This window comes from Platichthys flesus, chromosome 1 (genome assembly GCF_949316205.1).
Source record: "Platichthys flesus chromosome 1, fPlaFle2.1, whole genome shotgun sequence".
Taxonomy (NCBI): Eukaryota; Metazoa; Chordata; class Actinopteri; order Pleuronectiformes; family Pleuronectidae; genus Platichthys; species Platichthys flesus.
The window spans coordinates 6,851,554-6,872,338 of NC_084945.1; the positions used below are offsets into that span (position 1 = coordinate 6,851,554).

The 20,785-nt window shown below is 48.0% G+C and overlaps 1 protein-coding gene across 5 annotated transcripts; it reads right to left on the reverse strand.

The window, feature by feature from the left end:
- Positions 1-276: 276 nt before the first annotated feature.
- On the reverse strand, positions 277-20,406 carry sema6dl (sema domain, transmembrane domain (TM), and cytoplasmic domain, (semaphorin) 6D, like). 5 transcript variants are annotated; one of them, XM_062408199.1, is made up of 20 exons: positions 20,297-20,406; positions 13,915-14,083; positions 13,335-13,446; positions 12,315-12,375; positions 12,003-12,065; positions 11,788-11,889; positions 11,455-11,545; positions 11,078-11,197; positions 10,650-10,738; positions 9,640-9,857; positions 9,418-9,549; positions 8,687-8,842; positions 7,669-7,842; positions 7,216-7,356; positions 6,939-7,016; positions 6,720-6,778; positions 6,065-6,121; positions 5,358-5,540; positions 4,149-4,390; positions 277-4,044 (listed from the first exon to the last, which is right to left on the reverse strand). In XM_062408199.1, the coding sequence occupies exons 2-20, from the start codon at positions 14,033-14,035 to the stop codon at positions 2,902-2,904; spliced, it is 3,342 nt and encodes a 1,113-aa protein (XP_062264183.1). In that variant the 5' UTR covers positions 14,036-14,083; positions 20,297-20,406; the 3' UTR covers positions 277-2,901. The 5 variants fall into 5 exon arrangements, with proteins under 5 accessions (XP_062264183.1, XP_062264115.1, XP_062264265.1 ...); XM_062408131.1 differs by lacking the exon at positions 20,297-20,406 and adding an exon at positions 19,294-19,517; XM_062408281.1 differs by lacking the exons at positions 6,065-6,121; positions 20,297-20,406 and adding an exon at positions 19,294-19,517.
- Positions 20,407-20,785: the final 379 nt, after the last annotated feature.

Consider the following 20,785-nt stretch of genomic DNA (forward strand, 5'->3'; position numbering starts at 1 on the left):
ACTCTGGGCTGGCCTCAAACTTCAAAACAACCCCGCTCTAAAAATAGCCCGAAGCCCTCAATCATTTGGAAGACTCTTAATGTCTGATACCTCGCTCACCAAGCTCAGCTAGGACACATACGTTTGACCCTAAAATAGATTCAAAGCACTAACATGGGATTCAGCTCTCCGCTATACGCTCTCTCGCAACAGAAACACACAACGCTACGTCCAGAGAAGCACACAAAACCCATTCCGTCGTCCTTAACATGAAATCACTCTCAAGACCTGTTTCTGTGCAGTAATGTTTTATTTCAACTATACATGCTGTGTTAAAAAAATCAACAAAAAATATCATGAAACAAAGACCATCGTTATTATTTACACATTCACAGTACAACTTTACAACCTATCTACATGCTCAAATACTCTGGAGATCAGATATATATACACAGCTGGCCTTGCATCACCACGTTGCACAGTATGTAAATCAAAAGTTACATGACAAAAATCTCCACGTACACAGAGCTCAGACTGAAATATAAAGGCTTCAAATTAGAATTGCAACAGAAAGACCCAGTTCATATTGCAATGTACAAGGCAGTTGAGCAGTGTGTGTCGAGTGTGTGTGTGTGTGTGTGTGTATGATGTCGGTGTGCGTGTGCGGAGTAGAAAAGAGCCCAAAACACTGGTCAGATGACAGGCGAAGAATCTTTACATACAATCATCACTTGTAAACAAAAAGTGGCTTTGGGCTAAACAGGCGACTGACACTGGGACAGGATTGAAGATGTCACCCGGAGAAGGTACCCGACCCCCCCCGGTCGTCCTTACTGGCCGATAGAAACAACTCCTGCCACCGCAACCGGACTTTCGTGTGAACACTGTGCTAATACATTGGCTGTGGGCGGGATGTGTGCGAGATCGAAACCACCCTACATCCCACTGTCAAGGAAATACATTCACCGCATGGCACCTCTGTGTGGTGGATTAACATCGTTCTTCTTTTCAACACCAGCAGTAATAGAGAGAGAAAAACTGATTCATACCAAAATGCTGTTTTTTTGTCCTTTTGTATGACGGCCATCCGCATGTGGCCTGTTTGTCAATTTGTCTCCACATCACTTCGGATTAAGTCGCGACTTGCCAACACACGTCCGGCTGAATTTTAATTGTATAAAAAAAATCTTTATATAGTATATGACAATAACATACACAGGACCAATTGACATTGCCAATGTTATATACTGTAGTAGTTCATTTTGTGAATAAGGCACACAATGCACAGAATCAGGTTCACTTGCCTAAAAATATTTATAATCCTTATTTATAGTATTTAAGTATTTACAGGATCTTCGTCATTCCCAGCATGACTCATTTGGACACATTGGTGAAATGTTGTGTTGATTGTACACTGGCCAATCGCAGGGAAGCTGCACAGGGGACACGGCACGACAGATGACAGAGGTGTTACATCCATGTATTGTTCTGGAGTCAGTTTAATATATATCCATAATAGGATTTATGCAGGAGGGAAATTACACTGCTCCCCTACTAGAGGACACAAATGTTCAATACAGCAGAAGTGCACTGAAATGTTGGATTCATACACATGAGCTAAACCATTGGTGCTGCTTTTGTTTCATCCTTTAAATAAAACGGCAAAACATGAGAAAGGCAAATCATTTTGTTCGAAATTCTTTTACAGAGCGAGATGTGAAATGTATTTTTCTTTTATTAACACTTAAGCTACATAAAGACGTCTCTTGAACCACCAGTATAACTCCTAAACGGGGCAGTGGAGCTTTCAGTCCAGGAGAGAAGCATTTTCCCTCACGTATCAGCTTTAACAGTGCGTTTGGTTGCCAACAACTGTATCACTTGGCCTCTGTCTGCTATACAACACACACGCTAACACACACAGTAGCAGATGTGCACACTCATACCAGGGGCTACCCCAGTCTGGTCGGTATAACAAACGCATCAAAGACAAACCACCTATTTCTAAAATAGCAGCACATGTACTAAAATGTCCCAGTGAGTTTGTGTCAATGTCCCAACTTAACCCAAAACCCCATGGAGGGACACACACACACACACACATATGGTCTAGGCTTGCTTCATTTGGGTTCAAATATGACCAAAAGAAAGCTGTTGAAATGAAAGACAGTGACTTGGGTCTTTTACAGGTCTTAAGGTGCATCCTCTGGCATCTAGCAACACTCTAGGTTTACCAAGTGGGAAGGCCTAATGTGTGTGCTGGCTTTATATAAGCCTGCTTTCCAGTCAACACACACACAAATGCATACATCTTCACTCTCTCTTTGTTCGTTGTTCGCTGCCTGATTCAGCCGTTTGTGGTCATGTGTATCTCGAGCAACACGAACCCCATGATAATTGATTTTTCTCTCCTCTGCCCCAGGTATCCTACTAACAAAGGCATGGTCTACCTCTCCTCTCTGTTCAGTTCACATTAGTGGGAAGACAGTGCTCAATGGCAGTGACAAATGACACCCCTTCTTCAAGTATTCCACTGTTTGGACCTGGTACCATGCACACGGACACTGTAGCAGGCCCTGCTGGCGTCCTAAACCTTGTACCTAACTGGAACCGGTCGACACCCAAGCGCAGATACAATGGGGAGCAGCAGGTTCACCACTGTCCACTATTAATATCTTTGTGGCTATGGAGGGAGATGGAGGCGTAGGGAGCCGAAAAGCCCCAAGGAGTATCTTTGGCCACATGTGATTTTCCCTTTTTAGTGTGAGTGACTGTGCATATCATTTAAAGGGGAAACACACCTCAAGTCAATACACAAACACACACTCGGCCATACCCCATCGATAGCCCCCCCCCCAAGCCCTTAGGGCTCAAAGCTCTACGGTCAAGGCCAACAGCTCACTGAGAAGTGTTCATGCTATTTTAATAACTGTACTTATTGACAACTCGCATCTGTGGACTCTGTGGTGAAAAACCGTTGGGTTTGGGGGGCACATCTGGCTTTAGTGACGGGGTCCGTTTCAGCCCTGTGCGGGGGAGTGAGCCATGCCCACTGTAGTTGCTATGTCGTGACATAGAGGACGAGTGAGGGGAGTGCATTCCAGCCCCCATCATTCCACTATGAGAGTCAAGTCTGGAGGGTGGGGTTGGGGGCATATAACCACTTCTGTTCATACTGTGTTGGCGAGACAAAGACACACCCATGGTTACCCCATTTGGTGAGGTGGATAAGGACTGCCTATGAGACGCACTCCGGTGGAGCTGGTACCCCCCTCTTTGCCGCTCCAGAGTGCCCCCCATGCTCAGGCTACCTGTTGGTGTGGTGGGGGTGGAGGGCATGGGGACATCAACCCTCTTAGTGGGGCTGTGCCTCGGTAGGGAGGAGGAGGGAGAGTACAGGGACGCCTCACGGCTGGGCACCCTGGGGGGTAATTCAGTCAGCTCCTCCATGGGCTCCAGTGTGAGATGCTGTCTCGGGCGAGGCCCTGATCCCTCTTGAAGAATGGCCTTGGGGTTGGCCACAGAGTCATTGAGGTGTTTTAAAAGGTCATTAAGAGTATTTCTGGCATCCACCGACCTCTTCTGCTCTTTCCTACTTCCCCTGGAATCTGGGTTCTTCGGTTTCTTTTCAGAGGTATGTGGGAGTGTATCATCTCCACTTTCAAGGTTCGGGTGGTCATGTGTGGCATTGGGTAAAACAACTGCACTCGGGATGTGGGAGTGTCCTAGGGCGAGGTGAGGGTGGTGGGGGTTGGGGTTGGCATTGGCAGGAGCAGGAGGGGAAAGAAGGAACTGAGGACTCTTTGCTGCTGCTGCTGAGTTGGACTCCTTGCAGGGCCCACTGCCCTTTACCTGAGCCCTCTCCCACTGGTTGTTGATGGGCTGGAGGCCTTTCTGCTGAAGCACAGGGGTGGACTCCGGCGTTGGCAGGGCAGCAAGCTCCGGGGGCTGACAACTTTCCCGCAGGATCATGGTCTTGGTGTCACCGTTGGGCGAATGCAGGTCTTTGCCATTGCTCAGCAGATTGCTGTACAGCTTGGGGGACTCGATGCTGGTTTGGTATTCCTAAAAACGTTGCAATATAATCAAAAGAAAAAGATTAGAAACCGATTCACTTCTTGTTCCATTCAGACTTTCATAAAGCACTGGAGCTGTTTTTATGGCTGTACCTTTACTGGACTGTCAAAGAGGCCATTGAGCTTGATGAAGCTTCCAGTGGAGTCGGAGCAGGAGGGGGCCGACTCTGTATCCTTGTGGACGTGTCTCGGCTTACGGAGGAATGAGTCTCGGTAGCAGAAGACAATCAGACCAGCTAGGAGAGCGCCCATGAGGAAAGCTGCAAACACGCAGGTGATGAGGATGTTCATGTGGACCATCTGGTTGGTCTCAGCTGCTTGGTTATCCCACACACCTACAAAACATTGAAGCATTGGTTAACCCCCTGGTGAAGAGAGGAAAGTGCTCAGTGAAGCGTCCTTCCCCATTCAAGAGCAGAAATGTTTGAGTGCGACCCCAACCATGCATCTGTTTCTGTTTTTTGTATCTACAGGGTAGCCACAACCAAATTCCATAAATATACGGACACATTGCTATCCAAGAGAAATATGGTTAAAATTGGCAGAAGATGTTAGGTACCCACATCCAGTTCACAAGCTAAGAGAGTCAATGCTATGTTAGTTTAGAGGGGAAGAATTAATGTAATAAACGTCCCCTAGGGGCATTTTGTCATGCTTTTTAACCGGTGCTACAGGGTTAGGAGTGCACTCTTGAATGGATCAAGATCCAAATCAAGCGATCAACCAGAATGAAGATTGGTAAAGTCTTGGAGTAAAGAGACGAGAGTTTGTCTTCCAGGTGTTGAGACAGCTGTTGCTCTACGTAGAGTTTGTTAGTGACCACAGACATTGAAAGAGTTAGTCATCTACTGTGCAGCCACAACAGTGATGTGGCAGAGCAGGCCCAGTCGGTGAGGTGCCAGTAGACAGTTACTACATCTAAAGTTAGATGACAAATATATGCACCGGCAGACACAGAATGTAAATCCAAACAAAGGACTGTAAAGAAACAACATGAAAACAGTGACTGGAAATTAATAGTTTAAAATAAGGTAAGACTGAACATAGAAAAATTACAACTTAAATGAGAGAAAACAATAGGAACATAAAAAAATATGGAAACGTAGATGATGTATGAACATAAACACTTAATGAAAAATGTTCATGATAAAATAAAAATCCTAACTAGCTGCCACTGTTCATGTGATTCTCTGCATAATGTACACGTGTGGATTCACATTCTCGTGCCACAGAGAGAATTGCGGGGGCAGCTATCAGATCGGGCTCAGTGCAGCGTGCTGGCTGCCTCCCTGCGGGCCTTACCCTCTTGGCCCCCTGGGATAGAGTCTAAAGAATGGGAGGTTGCTGGGTCATCCTGCAGCACAAAGCCTGAGCCGTAGAGCTCTGGACCAGGCCCAGAGCTGGGGCTCTGAGTGGGTATGAGTAGTGGGGGGTGTATGGGTACACTGGGCTGGACAGTGACTGGCGTAGATGAAAACTCCATGTCTGTGGTGACAAACAAATTGTTAACAACCCGTGTGGACGTGGGTAATGCATACTGTTATCATCCCGGTTAGTAGGGCCATGAGCAGCGTGTCATTGTTTTTAAGGTTAGTGTCCAAACAAATAATAAATAATTGTTATCATGGTTTAACAAAATGCTGTTTTGACGTTCACAGACCAATGAAAGTACATTATTGTGTTACAGTTTTGAATGGGGAAAAGAAGGGGATACCGAGAGGGGGGTGTTGGTACAGAACAGTGAGGATGCGGAGGGGCGGTGGTTGGGCATGCGAGATGGAGGAGGGAGTGATGAGTGAAGAAGAGGAAGTGAATCTGTGCTGAGAGAGAGAGCGCCGACGTTTCCCCGAGGAGATGTCACTTGTGGCGATGGAAATGAAGCAGGTGGAGTTAGGCATTCCAAGAAGTGTTTGGTGAGAAAAGATGAATGGAGGCAGCGGTGGAGAGACACAGGGTTGGAGATGCTGAACTCAAGGAAAGAAACCATTTGAGTAAAAGATCAAACTAACCAGAGGTAGGGTCGCCAAATGATTTGTAATCTGGCGCTGAAGTAGAGCCCAAAAACGCTAAAAGAATTCAAAAGGACAAGAAATCAGCATAAGGGAATTCAGACGTTAAATCTAAAAATAAAAAATAACGTAAAATCCCAAAGAGACACCGAGAGTGCAGTTTACTGGGTTTAACAATAACGATATAAAGCACTCGCTGACAGTGTCCTTCTCTCTGGAGTCTCTGGAAGCCCCTCTGGTTCTGATCAATACTGAGGTTCAGCCCGGGTCATGCTCAGCTGGTACAAACGGAGGGGCGGATGTTTTTTAAAGGAAAACCGGTAAAGGCCCATTTTCTGGCCGGGAGCGATCCGAACACGTCTGCCATTTGCACCAGCCGAGCATGACCCTCGATTGTACATGTCCATGTTTCCGCCCCAGCAGGCAGCATTAGTTACAGGTGGCCATGTACTGCATGTAGATGTGTGTGTTAATACTGCACATAGACTTATGTCGGGGCGAGTTACTGGAGTGGTTACTGGTGTGAGTGTACAGGCTCATGGTGTATGTGGAAATGAGTTTGTGTTTCACTTAGGTAAATGTGTGTGTATATCTGTGTGTGTGTGTTTGTAAGCATGTGTCTGAGGATGAGACGGCATGGAGATGAGACTCGTACCGTGACAGTCTCCCAGGTGAGCCGTGTTTCCCAGGTCAACGTCCTGCTCATATCCGGTCCTGTGAAGAGAGAAGAAGAAGAGCGAGACGCGTAAGCAGAGAGACTTATCCCCCCCCCTCACACACACACACACACAAACACACAAAAAGAGAAATGCATTATCTCATTTTCTCATCTGTGATATTTGCACTTCATATTGCAGCTGGGACGTGAGCTTACAGAACACCGGGCAGAATCCTCTCACAAGCTCCGGGAGGTTTCCAGCCACAATAAGGATCCCTCGATGCAATGCAGGACCTGGATACACACACACACACACACACACACACACACCATGAGAACACAAGGTTTAATCATTCTGGAAGGTGCAGTATAATCATTTGTTTCCGATTGAACATTAACCACAAGGTCTTGTTTTCATCCTCTTTATGACACAACCCAATGACCGAGCCATACCGACTCCCACTCTAACCACTAACGCCAGCGCGTCACTTACTTGTGGCAGGACGTGTGTCTCTCACAGCGACTCAGGGGGATTCGGATGACGCAGCTGGAAAAGGCCACGTACAGGCTGTGCGTGTCTTTGTCCACGTGCAGCGAGAGGACACGCTTGTCGTCTTCATGGTTGGACAGGCACCTGGAAAAGGGAAACGAGAAACACGATCAGAGGTTTATCAGATAAGTCCGGCTACAGTTTCAGACTCGGGCAGATTCATTCTCTTGTTCAGTGGAGGGGCCACAAAAAGATTCTCTCTCACACAATCCAAGGCCGATTCCAACCACTGAGAAACGCAAACTGTGCAAATTCACATTCCAGCACCCAAAAAAAAATTGGATTGTGCGTGTGCATGACCTTTCAACATGAGAGTAGCTGACTCCTCAGACAGAGGCGAGACAAGGAAGAGGAAACGAGAACAGAGAGAGAGGGTAGAAGTGCACGGGTTCCTACTTTGCCCGGTTGAAAACGTCGATCTCCTCCAGGAGCAGGCTGTCGTTCAGGGACAACGAGGTGGTCTTGGCCAGAACCTTGAGCACGACCCCCGACTCGGCCCCGATGAACACCACCGTGTAGTTCTTGTGGGGCCCGGCTTCGTTGTCCACAGCCAGCGATGTCAGCCTGTACCTTCACACACAGCAGGGGGGGGTGTTATTCACTGAATTCCAATTCAGAACAGGAGAGATCGTTTAATTCAAGGTCAAACTTTGTTTCACTTCATCGATTGCGCTTGATATCAACATGCTCTCTGCTCACCCACAGTGGACATTGTGAGACGGGCTTATTATTGTACCAGTCAATCATTGTCCTGGTTGGTTAATTGCTCAGCTATCATGTGCAGCTGCGTGTTGAGCCTTAGTGCTTTTGAGTTGAACTGAACCACGGACTGAGTTTTTTTACTGAGAGTTTACATAAAAAGATTGATCAGATTCTCACCCCTGTTTCCTGCTCAGATTATAACTTTTCTACAATTGATGTTAAAAAACGTAAGCATTTATAAATTCATCTCTTTGTTTGTTAGTTAGCAGGATCAAGCAAAAGCACATGGACAGATGGAGCATGATCCAATAAACAATCCATAAAATGTTGGTGCAGATCTGGATCAGGGGGCAGATACAGTATTTTTTATATTTCATTGGTTGCAAGAGCGATTTAGCATTTTCGTTAATTTCTGAGAGAATAATTTGGGATCTTGTGGAAAAGAGAATGTGCGTTTTGGTTCAGATCCAAATAAAACCTCTGACTTGGTCAAATTAAATGTGGTTTCAGGGGATTGTTGGGCCACTGAGAGTCATTCTAGCTTCGATTTTTTCTCCTAGTTAATAAACCCTGAACCATCGGGGTAAATGCAGCTAATTATGTTAGATGAAAAAGGGAATTTGTGGTGTTTGTTTTCATGATTAAAAAAGATGCATGTTTATTCCCCTCAGACTGAGGCATTAACATCAGGACGCTCATCTGGTCTATTTACCTGACACGTGTCTTGGTGAACCACGGCTCGTCCCCGATGGAAGGCACAGCTGTGTCCATGAGGGGGTGGGACTTGATGAACTGCAAGGTGTCGTCCGGGAACTCGATGGAGCTCTTAAAGGACGCAGCTGGACCATGACCCGCACAGCTCCCGGGTCTGGGATGGAGGTTGCACAAACACACAAGCAGGGCAGAAGGTCAAAGATCAGCCCACACTATCACACACCAGAGAGTCATAATAACGTGCATTGAATAAGTGTAACAAGAGGTCGGGGTGGGGGGGGGTTGGAGCAGTTGCTTATTAGGATCACAAGAAGGACCTCAGCTGGAAACATAAAATATAGATATCCGTGGTTATCCTCCATGAATGATTCACGGGGGTAATGAGGTGCTGCGTGGACTTTGTGTCCGGGACACAGGGCAGGGCCACAAATATACGTGCTTGCTGTAAACAGGTTAAATATGCAACGGGTCTAATTATGCCAAATTAATAATTAAATCATCAGCAGATGGTGGATGTGTGTGACGGGTCAAAGCTAATAACCCGGTCACCCTGTGCTGAAAGACTCGATTCCATTGGGTTTGACCCGGACAACGAGGGGTTAAAAGGGGAGAAACATGGCAGGTGGCAAACAGCTGCAGAGTCGAGTGGCACCACCTCAAAGAAAGTCAACAACACACAGACAGCCGTGTTCTGAATCTTTCAGAGGAACAGAGATGTCTGGTCCTTACCGCGGTTTGGGAAGCTTCTCCTCCGGATATGCAGTCCACACCGAGTCAGGAGTCTTCTGCTCTTTGAACCGACCCCAGAAAACCTTTTCGATGTCGGCCATGGAGAAGGCACACACTGCTGACCCTGGGATACTGGGGAGACAAAGAAATGTCGATTTTTAAATAAAAACAAAATCTAAATTCTGTAAATTCATTCAGCAGCTAGCAGCGGCCGGGGCTCACCTGTTCATCTGCGTGGTGAACACCCCCACCACCGAGGGAACCCCGTTGATGTCCACGATGTCCGTGACGGACTGGAGCACGTCGAAGTAGAAGAAGGACTCCCCCGGCACCGAGCAGTTCAGCCTGGCCTTCACAAAGGACGTCCAGTGCTTCTCCAGCACTCGCTGTGACCCCCCCACGTCATTCTTACAGATCCGGGCCACGCGAGAGTACACAACCTGAGAGGAGGCGCAGGGGTTTGAGAGCAGACAGGGGCGGGCGGAAGAGGGAAAGCAGCTGAGTGAACATCGCTAAAAACACTTCAACATGCTGAATAATGCATCTGTCCATCCTGTCGCAGCTCGGCACAGACGACTTAGCAAAACACACACGCTCATATTTAACTTTGTGTGCGCCGACGCTTCCCCCCGACCGGAGTGCTCGCTTTGAAAAAGATGAACACACACAAATGGCCGCGAGATGCCGAGCGCTGCACCATGTGACTGTATGTTCGATGGCACACGCGTGTGGCCGAGGCCGTGAGTCTAAATGAAGCGTGTGCAGCAGTTGGCCGGGGACAGATTTAATAATTTACCAACGCAAACCTCCATCAGAGGCCAGGTGTCGCCCCAGCATTAGTAGGTTTGAAATATTTATTAGCCGGTGGCTGATGGAGGATGCTGGCTTCCTGCGGCTCTGCCAGACCAGCTGAGGGATGAGCCACGTTTCAAATCTGGAGTTTTGGCCTCGAACATAGAACATCCTAATGCCCTCAGCAGGCAGGCCGCAGTGTCTCGGACACAAATCTTCCCACTGTGTAATGCTATTACATTAGCGGAGTATTCCCAGCAAATGCCGGCTGTTGAAGGCCCCTGAATGAGCCCCTTTACTACTGGGGCCATTTGTGGCAGAGATGCATGCACTGAGGGAGGTGTAGGCCTGTTTCTGGGGGGGTTCAGATAAATGGCCTGCATGCTGCGTCTGTGGGGAATAGGTAATAGATCACAAACGAGGAGTGCACGGTCTCTCACCTTGCCCAGATTGCTGTGCTCCACCGCGATCTCCCGGTAGAAGAAGTACACATAATTCCCGTACTCGGCTGCATGCAGGAAATGAGGTTCTGAGGGAGAGACAGAGAGAGGCAGAGAGTTGAAGTGGATTTCTGCACCGTCACCACCACTGTGCATGTTGAATATTTCAGGGATTTGTGCGAGGCTGTATATACGACTAGGGGTGACCTAGATTGCCTGGGAGAGAACAGGCCGTATCCCCGTGGAGCTTGGCAAGGCGGGAGCGCTGTGTATCACTCCAAAATACTGCTCCGACAGCCGAGTACACACACACACACACGCCATGCAAAGCCGCTGTGCGTATTAGGCTGGGTGGCAGGTCGACACGTGTACCTCCCGAGAAAAGCAAGACCTGAAGATTGAGAGCGATGGAGGTGGTGTTTGCTCACCTTTCAGCCATTTGGAGTCGTATTTGATGGTCCTCAGCGCAGATCCATCACCCATAGAGCGGTAGATGACAGCGTCACTGGCCTGGAAGTCGGCCACGGTGGCAGAGTACAGCTTCCCTTCTGAAAAAACGACAAGCAGCAGAGTCAACACAAATTTCGATTCACTGCTCTTCAATGCTTTGTTGCTCTTCCTCTTTTTATAAGGCGTAATTGGCTGAGTTGTTATCGCTGCAGGCCCAGTTTAACTGTGGCAAAGACACAGAGGTTATAATGAGAACGTAAGTAGGAACACACCAGTTTTTCTTCAGAAAGAACGGTGTGTGTCAGTGTGTGTGTGTGTGTGTGTGTGTGTGGGCGAGTGTGTGTTTGACCCCTACCCGCGAAAAGAGCCACGTTGGTTTGCCTGGAGTCGAACGGGCACCGTGCCAGTCCATAGATCTCCTCTCCATCTAACTCCAGGTTATCCAGCTGAGGAGAAAACAACGGCCACCCACACGTTAACGGAGGTTTGTGAAGAAACGCCGTGGAAATGAGCACACACACAAATGAATCATTCAGATGGAGACAATTTGTGTTAAAAAGGAAACAACGATTGCGTTACTTAAGGGTTCTAACACAAAACTAGTCCGGTTTTTGTTTGCGTTTCCTTTATGCACATCTCCAGTGTCCAAACGTTGACTTATGAAAATGCCAAGGCACCGGATACCTACCCTGTAGTATCTGCACATGGGGTTGAAGCCGTTGGTGCCGCAGATGAACACCAGGTCGTCGTTTCTGGGAACCAGCACTTTTATGAAGTTGTGGCACTCGTCCTGAAAAAACAGACACACAACAGCGTTTGTGAGAAGCAGCCAGCGTCTCTGTGCACAGTTCTTTGTCCGTGGGCTGGGACATGAAACGAACGCCATTAGGTTTTTATACGTACTCTGTGTTTTCCCTTGACGGCACACATGTCTCTGTCAGCTTGGCCCGATCGCCACGTTAGCTTCTGTAGAAACCAACATGGAGCATTAGACACTTGCTCGGCACACACAGAAATACACACATGGGCTTGCACACGCTCTCTCACACACACACACACACACACACACACGCACACACACACACACGCACAGTCTTTCCTTTTCCAGTTTCTCATTTTACAACCTGTCCATTCAGTGATGAATGGCTCAGTATTTTCTATGGAGCCCTTTTACTGTTTGTGGATTGAGAGAGCCGCTTGTGGCGAGAACCTTACCCGGTAAGGAATGATCTCATTCCTGTAGGATTCTCTCAGACTGACTAGGTACACCTGATCTCTGTGGACACACAACAACAACACAACAAAGGCTTAGCGAACACAGCACAACCAGGAATATGTTCCTAGAGACTGTAATCAGGGTTTACTGATAATCTTTTCTGTTCTGAAAAACACTTTCTCTGTGGATTAGCTGTTCTTTAAGCATTATTAGAGGAAAAGCCGATGAATTCAGCCACGTTTGTCTATTTTAGGTATTTATTCACCGTTATGAGAATATTGTTTGAAGTGTATCTTTCATTTAAATACCTTATCTCATTGGTTTTAGCCTTCTCTTACACGATGAAATACACTAAACTTCTCCTTCGCTAAACCTGGGTCAGAAAAAACTGAAATTTACATCTGAATATCTATATTATGTGTTGCAGAGTTTTTTTTTAAATGGCCGTTACATAAAAACCTGAAAGTCTGCACTGCTATACAATTTTTCGATGACACGTCACTTACTGCTGATGTCAGCTGGTTCTATCAACAACTACAGAAAAAGCATTTAGATTCCCTCTGAGTGAACACAGCGACTGCCCCGAACCGGCAGTAGGAGGATCCACCTGACAGCAGTGAGGCATGTGCCGGTTCTGGAGCTGGGAGTTTCATACTGTAGAAGTCCAGGTGATTTCCTGCTACAATATCAGAGCTGGCGGTCAGATTAATCCCAGTGCCCATAAATACCAAAAAGACATGTAAAGATGCCAAGAGGCCCGTGACAGAGCGTCAGGCCGGGATGATAGACCTCTTTCCTGGATCAATGCTGCCTAGAAGCCACAGATCCAATAACACTAAGAGCTTTTTACCCCCCCCCCCCCATCCCTTTTACGCAACTGTTTACCTGCCAAGGAATGACGGAGTATATTGGTGTGGGGGATGTGTGAAAGAGCGAGAGAGAGAGAGAGAGAGATAGGAAGATTGAGATAATTGATGCATGTGTGTGTTTGTGTGTTTGTGTGTTTGTGTTGAGTTTACCTGCCAGCGATGAACAGGGTGTCCTGTATCTTGGTCATCAGCTGAAAGTCAAGGCGATGCTGCGACTCGTTGCCAGAGGGCCGGCCTCTGAACACTGGGTACCTCCGTGAAACTGTGAAGATATCGCACAAACACACACACACACACACACACACACAATTAATTGGCGCACTCACTTCTTGCCACATTTGAGCTTTTATACAAATCCTCCTTCCAATCAGTCATGAGTCATAGTACAGAACCAATATCTCCAGTATTTTTCCTTATTATTATATCTGTGTGTGTCACTGTGCTTCAGATAACAGCTGCCTGTGTCAGCACCTCTCTCCGTTGTGCCAATAAATCACAGAGATGAAAATGAACTCCACTTAATGGTACAACTGGCCACACAGCAGATTGATTTTAATACTATGGATATGAGATGACAGTGTCTGAGCTGTTGATATGACTACAAGTAGGAGGATGGTGCTTTTCTTTATTCAGTGAAAATATTGTGGAGCAAAAGGGGCACGTTTGCTCCACTTGTTGTCGGTCTCTACACCTCCGTGCCTGCTGAGTTCATTTGCGTGCGTGCACTCACAGTGTGCGTCCACGACATCGAGGGGTGTGTTGTCCTCGGGGAAGCTGACTGCGAGGAGAGTGCGTGAGGCTGTCAGCAGCAGCAGCAGCTCGCTGAGCAGAAGCACAGCTCTCTGGCCCATGGCTGCTCACAGACGACACTTCCTGTTTCACACTGGTGGAGTTGTTACCTGTGAGCACACAAAACAAAGGCATTCTTGTTGGTTAGCGTGTATAACATGTCATGTTTCCCCCCTCATGGAGGCTGTGGTCTTATGAGTCAAATACAAAAAGCATCGTCAAACTCAAAAACAATGAAAGCACCAGTTCTTCAGCAGATTGTTTCTTTTCTTGTCTTTTCACGTCAAGTTAGTGAAATGCAAAGAAAGCGTTCTCTGGCTTATTGATGACTGAACAGTCAGTTGACCGGGCGGCTTCCCCCCCACCTCTCCCTGCATCTGCTGTCTCGGGGAAGGTCAGCCAACTGACCGACGGGGCTCCTCTGTGAGTGTCGGATGCAGCGGATGTCCACTCTGTGAGGGACGGGGCCGCCCTGCTGCGTCCGTGCATCTGTGCGTCAGTTGGTTTGTCTCGGGCCCGGCTCAACACCAATCAGCACATTTCAGCCTCATCACCATCACGGGTGCAGCCCCCGCTCCGACCTTAGCTGACTTCTATTAGCGCTCTGCTGGCTGTTATTGCTCCGGCCTCTCCTCGGGGCTACTGTGCTTTATTGCAGCGATTCACTTGTCTTTGTGTTCGATGGGGGGGGGGTACTGTTGTTTTGACATTGTCATTTTTGTTGATAATAGTTTGCAACGCATCTGATTGCAGACATGATCCAGCAGCAAGCTACGTCGGTAGCAATTTATCGTGGGAGTGGCGGGGGTTTAGTGTGAGTGTTAGTGTGTTGAGGAGTGCGTTAACGACAGACTGTGTATGTGCATATTAATGATCGGTGTATGTTGAAATATTTATGAGACAAACAAATTATTCATGCTGGCAAAGCCTGAACGGATATAAACAATTTACTGGGAGACGTCACACGGGCTGAGGGATGGATTAGCTGGGAGCACAGTGGGACACACACACACACACACACACACACACATGGCTGCACATACATAAACGCCCTTTCAAACGGTGTAATGCAAAGACTGGAGCGAGTGTGCGCGCACAAACACACACACACGGTATCGACTCGTTTTTCAATTAGCCCCAGAGCACACCTGCTCCAGTGCTGTCTGAGAGCCCTGCCTGCCAAGCCATTAGTGCTCTGATTGATCCACACAGGAAGCGCGGCCCATCAGCGTCCAGCGGAGGGCCGTGTGGGGCCCTCACCACGTCGCTGTGCCCCCCCCCCCCCCGAGTGGACATTTTTAGCTCTTGTTCTTGTGAGAGTATAAAGATTTCTGAAGAACCGCCACCCGTGTGAAGTAGAGAACCAGGTTCTTGGCCGACAGAAACAGTATTTTAGCTAAGTATAGATGGATAATCCATCACATGACGTGGCCAGGGAGCGTTTATATCGACAGGCTGATTAAAAGTGAGCAGCCCTTTTTTTACCAGACGGGCTCTCACAACCCACTTTTGGTCTAAACTGTGACTGTACGATGATGTGTCACCAAAAAATGGAAGTGGTGGTGCGATGGGATCAGAGTAATCCCGGCGTGTACTAGTCATCAACTGTGTGTAATCATGGCTGCTCCTTTTTCTGTGGGATTCTCAGGCCTGTGAAAGAGCAGTGTCATTATGGGCTGAGTTAATTCAAGGCCAGGACGAGGAGGCACTTCGTCTTAATTAGCCCGCTTAATAGTTCAATTACAGGGTTTGGTGTTTTGACGAAATAAAAAAGATTTCTCTTTCAGCGACTGCAAAACATCAAAACATCGCAGACTCACTACACTCTAATCTAGATACAAATGAATGACTGCACACAAACAATCGACAAATCTATGCACACAGTGTCGCAGATCTATATCGAAAAACCAACTGTCAGCAGCTTAATCTAAACCAGAAGTGATGTTGCGCTGCCGTGCAAAGAGCAGCTATTTCTTTTTATCCCCTGGTTCAGAAGCTCTCACACCACGAAATGTGCGGCGTTAAAACCCAAGCAATAAATCGCTGACTTTCGAGGAGAAGCCGGGGATGGGAAAAGATACCTCACGCACACAGGGGGGGGGGGGCTATGAAAGGTAAATAAACCCAGCTCCCATTTCAATTCTATAGAGCTATCATAGAGGCTGCAGGCTTCGAACCTGGACTCGGTCGTGTTCGCGAGTAAATCATTTCCCCGCTTGTCGGAGTTTAGAGTCCTGCTCTGTGTCGCCTCTTCATCAGCTCGTGCATTCACACCACTTCACTCCTGCTCGTCTCCTCCACCGAACAATTCCTGGAGAAAATCATTCCAACCACAGGCAGAGGCTCAGCTCTGATCTCCCATGATTCCCTGCATGGTAATAGCCGCGCTGCAGAGAGGCGCAGGCTTTCCTCAGAAACGTTAATGTGAAACAGGAACAGAAGACATCCAGAGGTCAGCTATCTAAAATTACTTCTAAATCTCTAGTGAGCCCAGCGTGTTTTCTATTGACTATTCCTTTGCACTCTCTGGTTCCTGCCCTCCAGTGTGTGTGTGTGTGTGTGTGTGTGTGCATGTACGACTCAACAAGCCTAGAAACGCTGGGCTTGTCACGCAACTCGGTGCCATTCAGCCTTGCCTCACTCTACCTCTGTTATTACAGGCTTTTCAATGTTCTACAGCCGCGCTCTCTCCCTGCTGATGTTGTTGGCTCAGGCCCATGGAGTTAAACACCGGGAGGGGGTCGGCTGAAATACTGTCTTTACTGGTTTCGGGGGTCCGCGGCTCCACGCTAGCAGAAGATTTAGTGTTCCCAGTTTAAGATGACGGATTAACACATTTCCCTCTTAGCTGCGCTTCACTGGCCTACGTCAACCTCTCCTGCACTTCCACACAGAACGGTTGTCTTTCTTGCAGGAGTTGGGGGGGGGGGGGGGGGGGTGAATAAAAAAGGAAGGCACACAACAGAGGTGCGTGACGTTTCGTAAGTTGTGTGTGAGTGTGATGGGTGGATGTAATCCCAGTGGAACAATGGCTGCTGCTGCTTGAGGCTGCTTGACTTGTCATCCAGCACCGTGCTGAGCTGTAAACCTCACAGCGCAGGGAACCGGATAGCACCGGGGTTCGGTTTCAGGCGCTTCCCTCCTCACACTCGGCGACTGTACGCACGTCAACATGCGTTTGCGGGCGTGCGCGACTCGTCCGTCCAAAACTGGATATGTCTGGGTTGTCTGAACTCTCAACTGTGGCTCTGAGAAAGTAATCAAGATCCAGCCACACAGGACAGTGAGCCAGCCAGATGAACAGAGCAGCCCCGGCTCACAGGCCCAGAAATGATTGCTACCCCTTTCCCCGCTTCAGTAATAACCGCCAACCTGAAGGATCACCTCTGTGGAGCTTGGTCGGACTTGTTGCTTCGGAGATTTGCCAGAAGGGGAGGACTGTGCCACCCCAAAATCTGCTGTCCGGCTTTTCTCCTCTACCTCGACAAGAGGAGGAGGGAAACAGGAGAATGGCTGTGCTCAGCGGTAGTTCTGCTATAGTGGAGCACAAAGGCACCGAGCTGCAGGTGTGACCAGGAAACAAAAGGGGCTTTGGGCAAGTCAACACAATGGAACCCCACCCCCGGTCCCCCCCGGTCAGTGGTCCTGGGTTCAGGAGAGCTGCTCTGGGGCTCGTAAAAAAAGGGGGGGGGGGGTTCAACAAAACTAACTAACTAAACATCTTGACTCAAAATTTGCACAAGGTCAAACATTTATCACTCTGCTCGATTGGGAATGTAACAATATGATTCAAGGCGGCAGTTCTATGGAACCCATACGGCTGCAGAGGGGTTAGCGCTGATCACTGGATGGTTTATTGGTGGTTGTTCCGGGGTTACAGCCGGCTGAAGTGGAGGTTAACGGTGGTCGTTCTGGTCGCTTCGGTTTGACCCTGCAGCCAGTGAGGCGGAATGAGATGCACCAGCTGTGCTGTCAATGAGCCCAAAGCTGGTCCTGGTGTTGGACCTGGCTGGAGATTGGCGCTCCTGATATTTATTAAGTTTTTAGTTTCCAGTTACTAAGTCAGCGTTCTCCTCTGTGACAGAGCTCACTTCAGGTTTGATGGAAAATCAACACCAGTGGGAGTTTGGGTTGAAATAAATGAACTTGTGTCCTTCTCTCTGTAAAGCAGCTGGTGACATGATTCAACCAATAAATCGAATAAACGTTTAATAAGAGTGTGTACTTTTACCCAGCATTTAAAAGAATGTTTTTATTTTTTTATATTTATTTAATTTGGCCAGTTTTTGAATTATAAACTAAAATGGAACAGATCCTACAATAACTGAAAATTCACACATTCCTTATTAAACATTTAACCATTATCTTTATCCATCTTTCACTATTATCCTCTTTCCTTTCTTTCATTCGCTTGTGTGTTTTTTTTTTCTTCTAGTTTTCCTTGGAGATCTTCTCCACTCCTCTTTTACGCACGCAGTCCACGCAGCAGCCCGGGCTCTAATGCTCGCATTGTGTCGACCGGGGCGTAAAGGCATTCAAGTTTTATCCGTGGTAAATCTTTTCAGGTCCCTTTAGTCCACATGTAGGACTAATACAAAAGACAACAAAGACGCGGGGGACAGCGGTGGAGTGACAGCAGTGATGGGGCTGCGTTGAGCTGCCTCCACGGGGCTGGGCTTCCGCGCTGCTGTGCCTCCCCACATACAAAAAAAAGGTTCCGAGCGCTTCTCCAGTTCATTATGCAACCGAGGGAAACCATAATGAAATTGGGAAATACATCAAATAGATGAGGATCAGTCGGGGAGCCTTTGAGTCAAGCTGCGCATCCTGTGCGTCTTTTGTTGTTTATTACTGTATTTAGCCGCGTGCTCCGTCCTATCTCGTGCACGGTGTTTTTATTTCCAAGTTGATTTTGTGGTGATGCAAACACTTTGATTCGTGAACCATTCAACTCCAATCGGGAACCAAATACAATAGAGATGAGCTGATGGGACTGAAACTGTAAAGGACACTTCCCTGCGTGCAAGGTGCGTTGGAGGACTAACATGGCGTGGCTCTGATTTTACTGTGGGTTTATGTTTTAACGATGCACGTTTCAGATCCATCCGTTTAAAAAAACAATCTACATTTTACTTTAGCACGTATCAAGCACCTGATTCCCTTTTTATAGACTGTTATCCCAAAGTCGCTCCCCGGATAGAATAACAGCCAGGAGCGATACAGCCTGAATCCCATCCCGGATCCATGTTAATAATAATGAGTGAGTTCGTCCTGAAAACACTCGATATATTAATTAAACAAACAACCGAGGGACACCTACCTTGAGGATCCAATTTCACTCATGAACCGGGCAATCCAAACGCACGTCCTATTATTCCTTTGGTAATCCATTTAAGAGAAAAACACCCAGCGTGTGTATTCCTGTTATTTTCATTCTCCGTCCGGACACCACTTTGCTCTCTTTTATCCACAGTTGCGCACAGATTTCAGCTCCGCTCGACCACATAAGAGCATGTTCGATTCCGCCTGCTCTTCCTCCGTCCCCGGGCCCCTGCGCTCTGATGACTGATCTTCAAAGCTCTGGCCACGACCACACAGCCCCCTCCCTCCCTCCCTCCCTCTCACACACACACACACACACACACACACACACACACACACAGCAAGGAACCATCCCCTTCCACTATCCTGCTAACTTTGGTAACGAAAGGGGGAAAAGACATAAACATTAACGACGGGCTGTCCCCGCTTCCCCGCGCTCCGACTTTACGCACAATCATTGATTTCGATCCGGGAATAAAACAACAGAGGGCGTGTGAACCGAGGGGGGGAGCGTGATACGGCACGTCCCCGGCGGAATAAAGGAAAAATACTAGAATTACGCACAGTTGCGCTTTAACACTTTTCTGCGCTGGCTTATCCAAACAGGGGTACGTTTAAATGAATGAGGATTCATCAGTGTGGATGCGTGTTGTAATAAAGCGACTTTAGAAGAAACACTACACAGATTTACGACCGATCCAAAGAGAGGATAAAGTGCCTCGCAAATAACGAGCGGAGCGGAGTGTTTGGATTTGGTTGGTTCTCTGTTACGCGGCGGAGAGGCGCTGCACAGATACATGGAGAAAACGCTGCCAGGGTTGGAAATGAATGGAAAGAAAACTGCATTTGAATTCAAATAAAACCAGAAGAGTCCGGAGTTGAACTATTTCTGTTCTGCAAGCATCGGTTTTGCAGAGCGACGTGGGCACAAGGACAAAAAAAACGGGAAAACACTTTCGCTGCGTAACGCGGCGCATTAAAGTCCATCCTCGGGAACTCACCTCATTTGAATCGCTTTGTTTTGTATCCTGATTTGTTGCCGTAATCCACAGAAGGAAGAAACACAAAAACACACACACACACAATATTGTGCGCGTCGTAGTGAATCAACTTCTCCTGGCTGGGAGAAAAACAAACTAATGCACGACAAATGGTGTAATTTGACCCGAGCTAAGTCAATCCATCCAGAGCGAGCGAGCCGCAGCCAACCAATGGGCAGCGCTCCTGCTCGAGTCCCGCCTCCTCTCCACCACCCCCACCACCCCGCTCCTGCTCGGTGGGTCCGGGCTCCTCTGCTTCGCTCTGGCTTCCTTCCTTTCTTTCCTGGAGCCCGTAGAGAAAACGCGACCCCCCCCCACCCGGCTCTCCTCCTGTGTGACCCCGTATTGCACCCCCCCTCCTTTCTGTTAAACCCCCATCCCCCCCCAACCCCAAACTCCCAAGTCAGCAGGAGCGCCCAGTGAAAACCATTTCAGCCGAGTTGTGGGCAG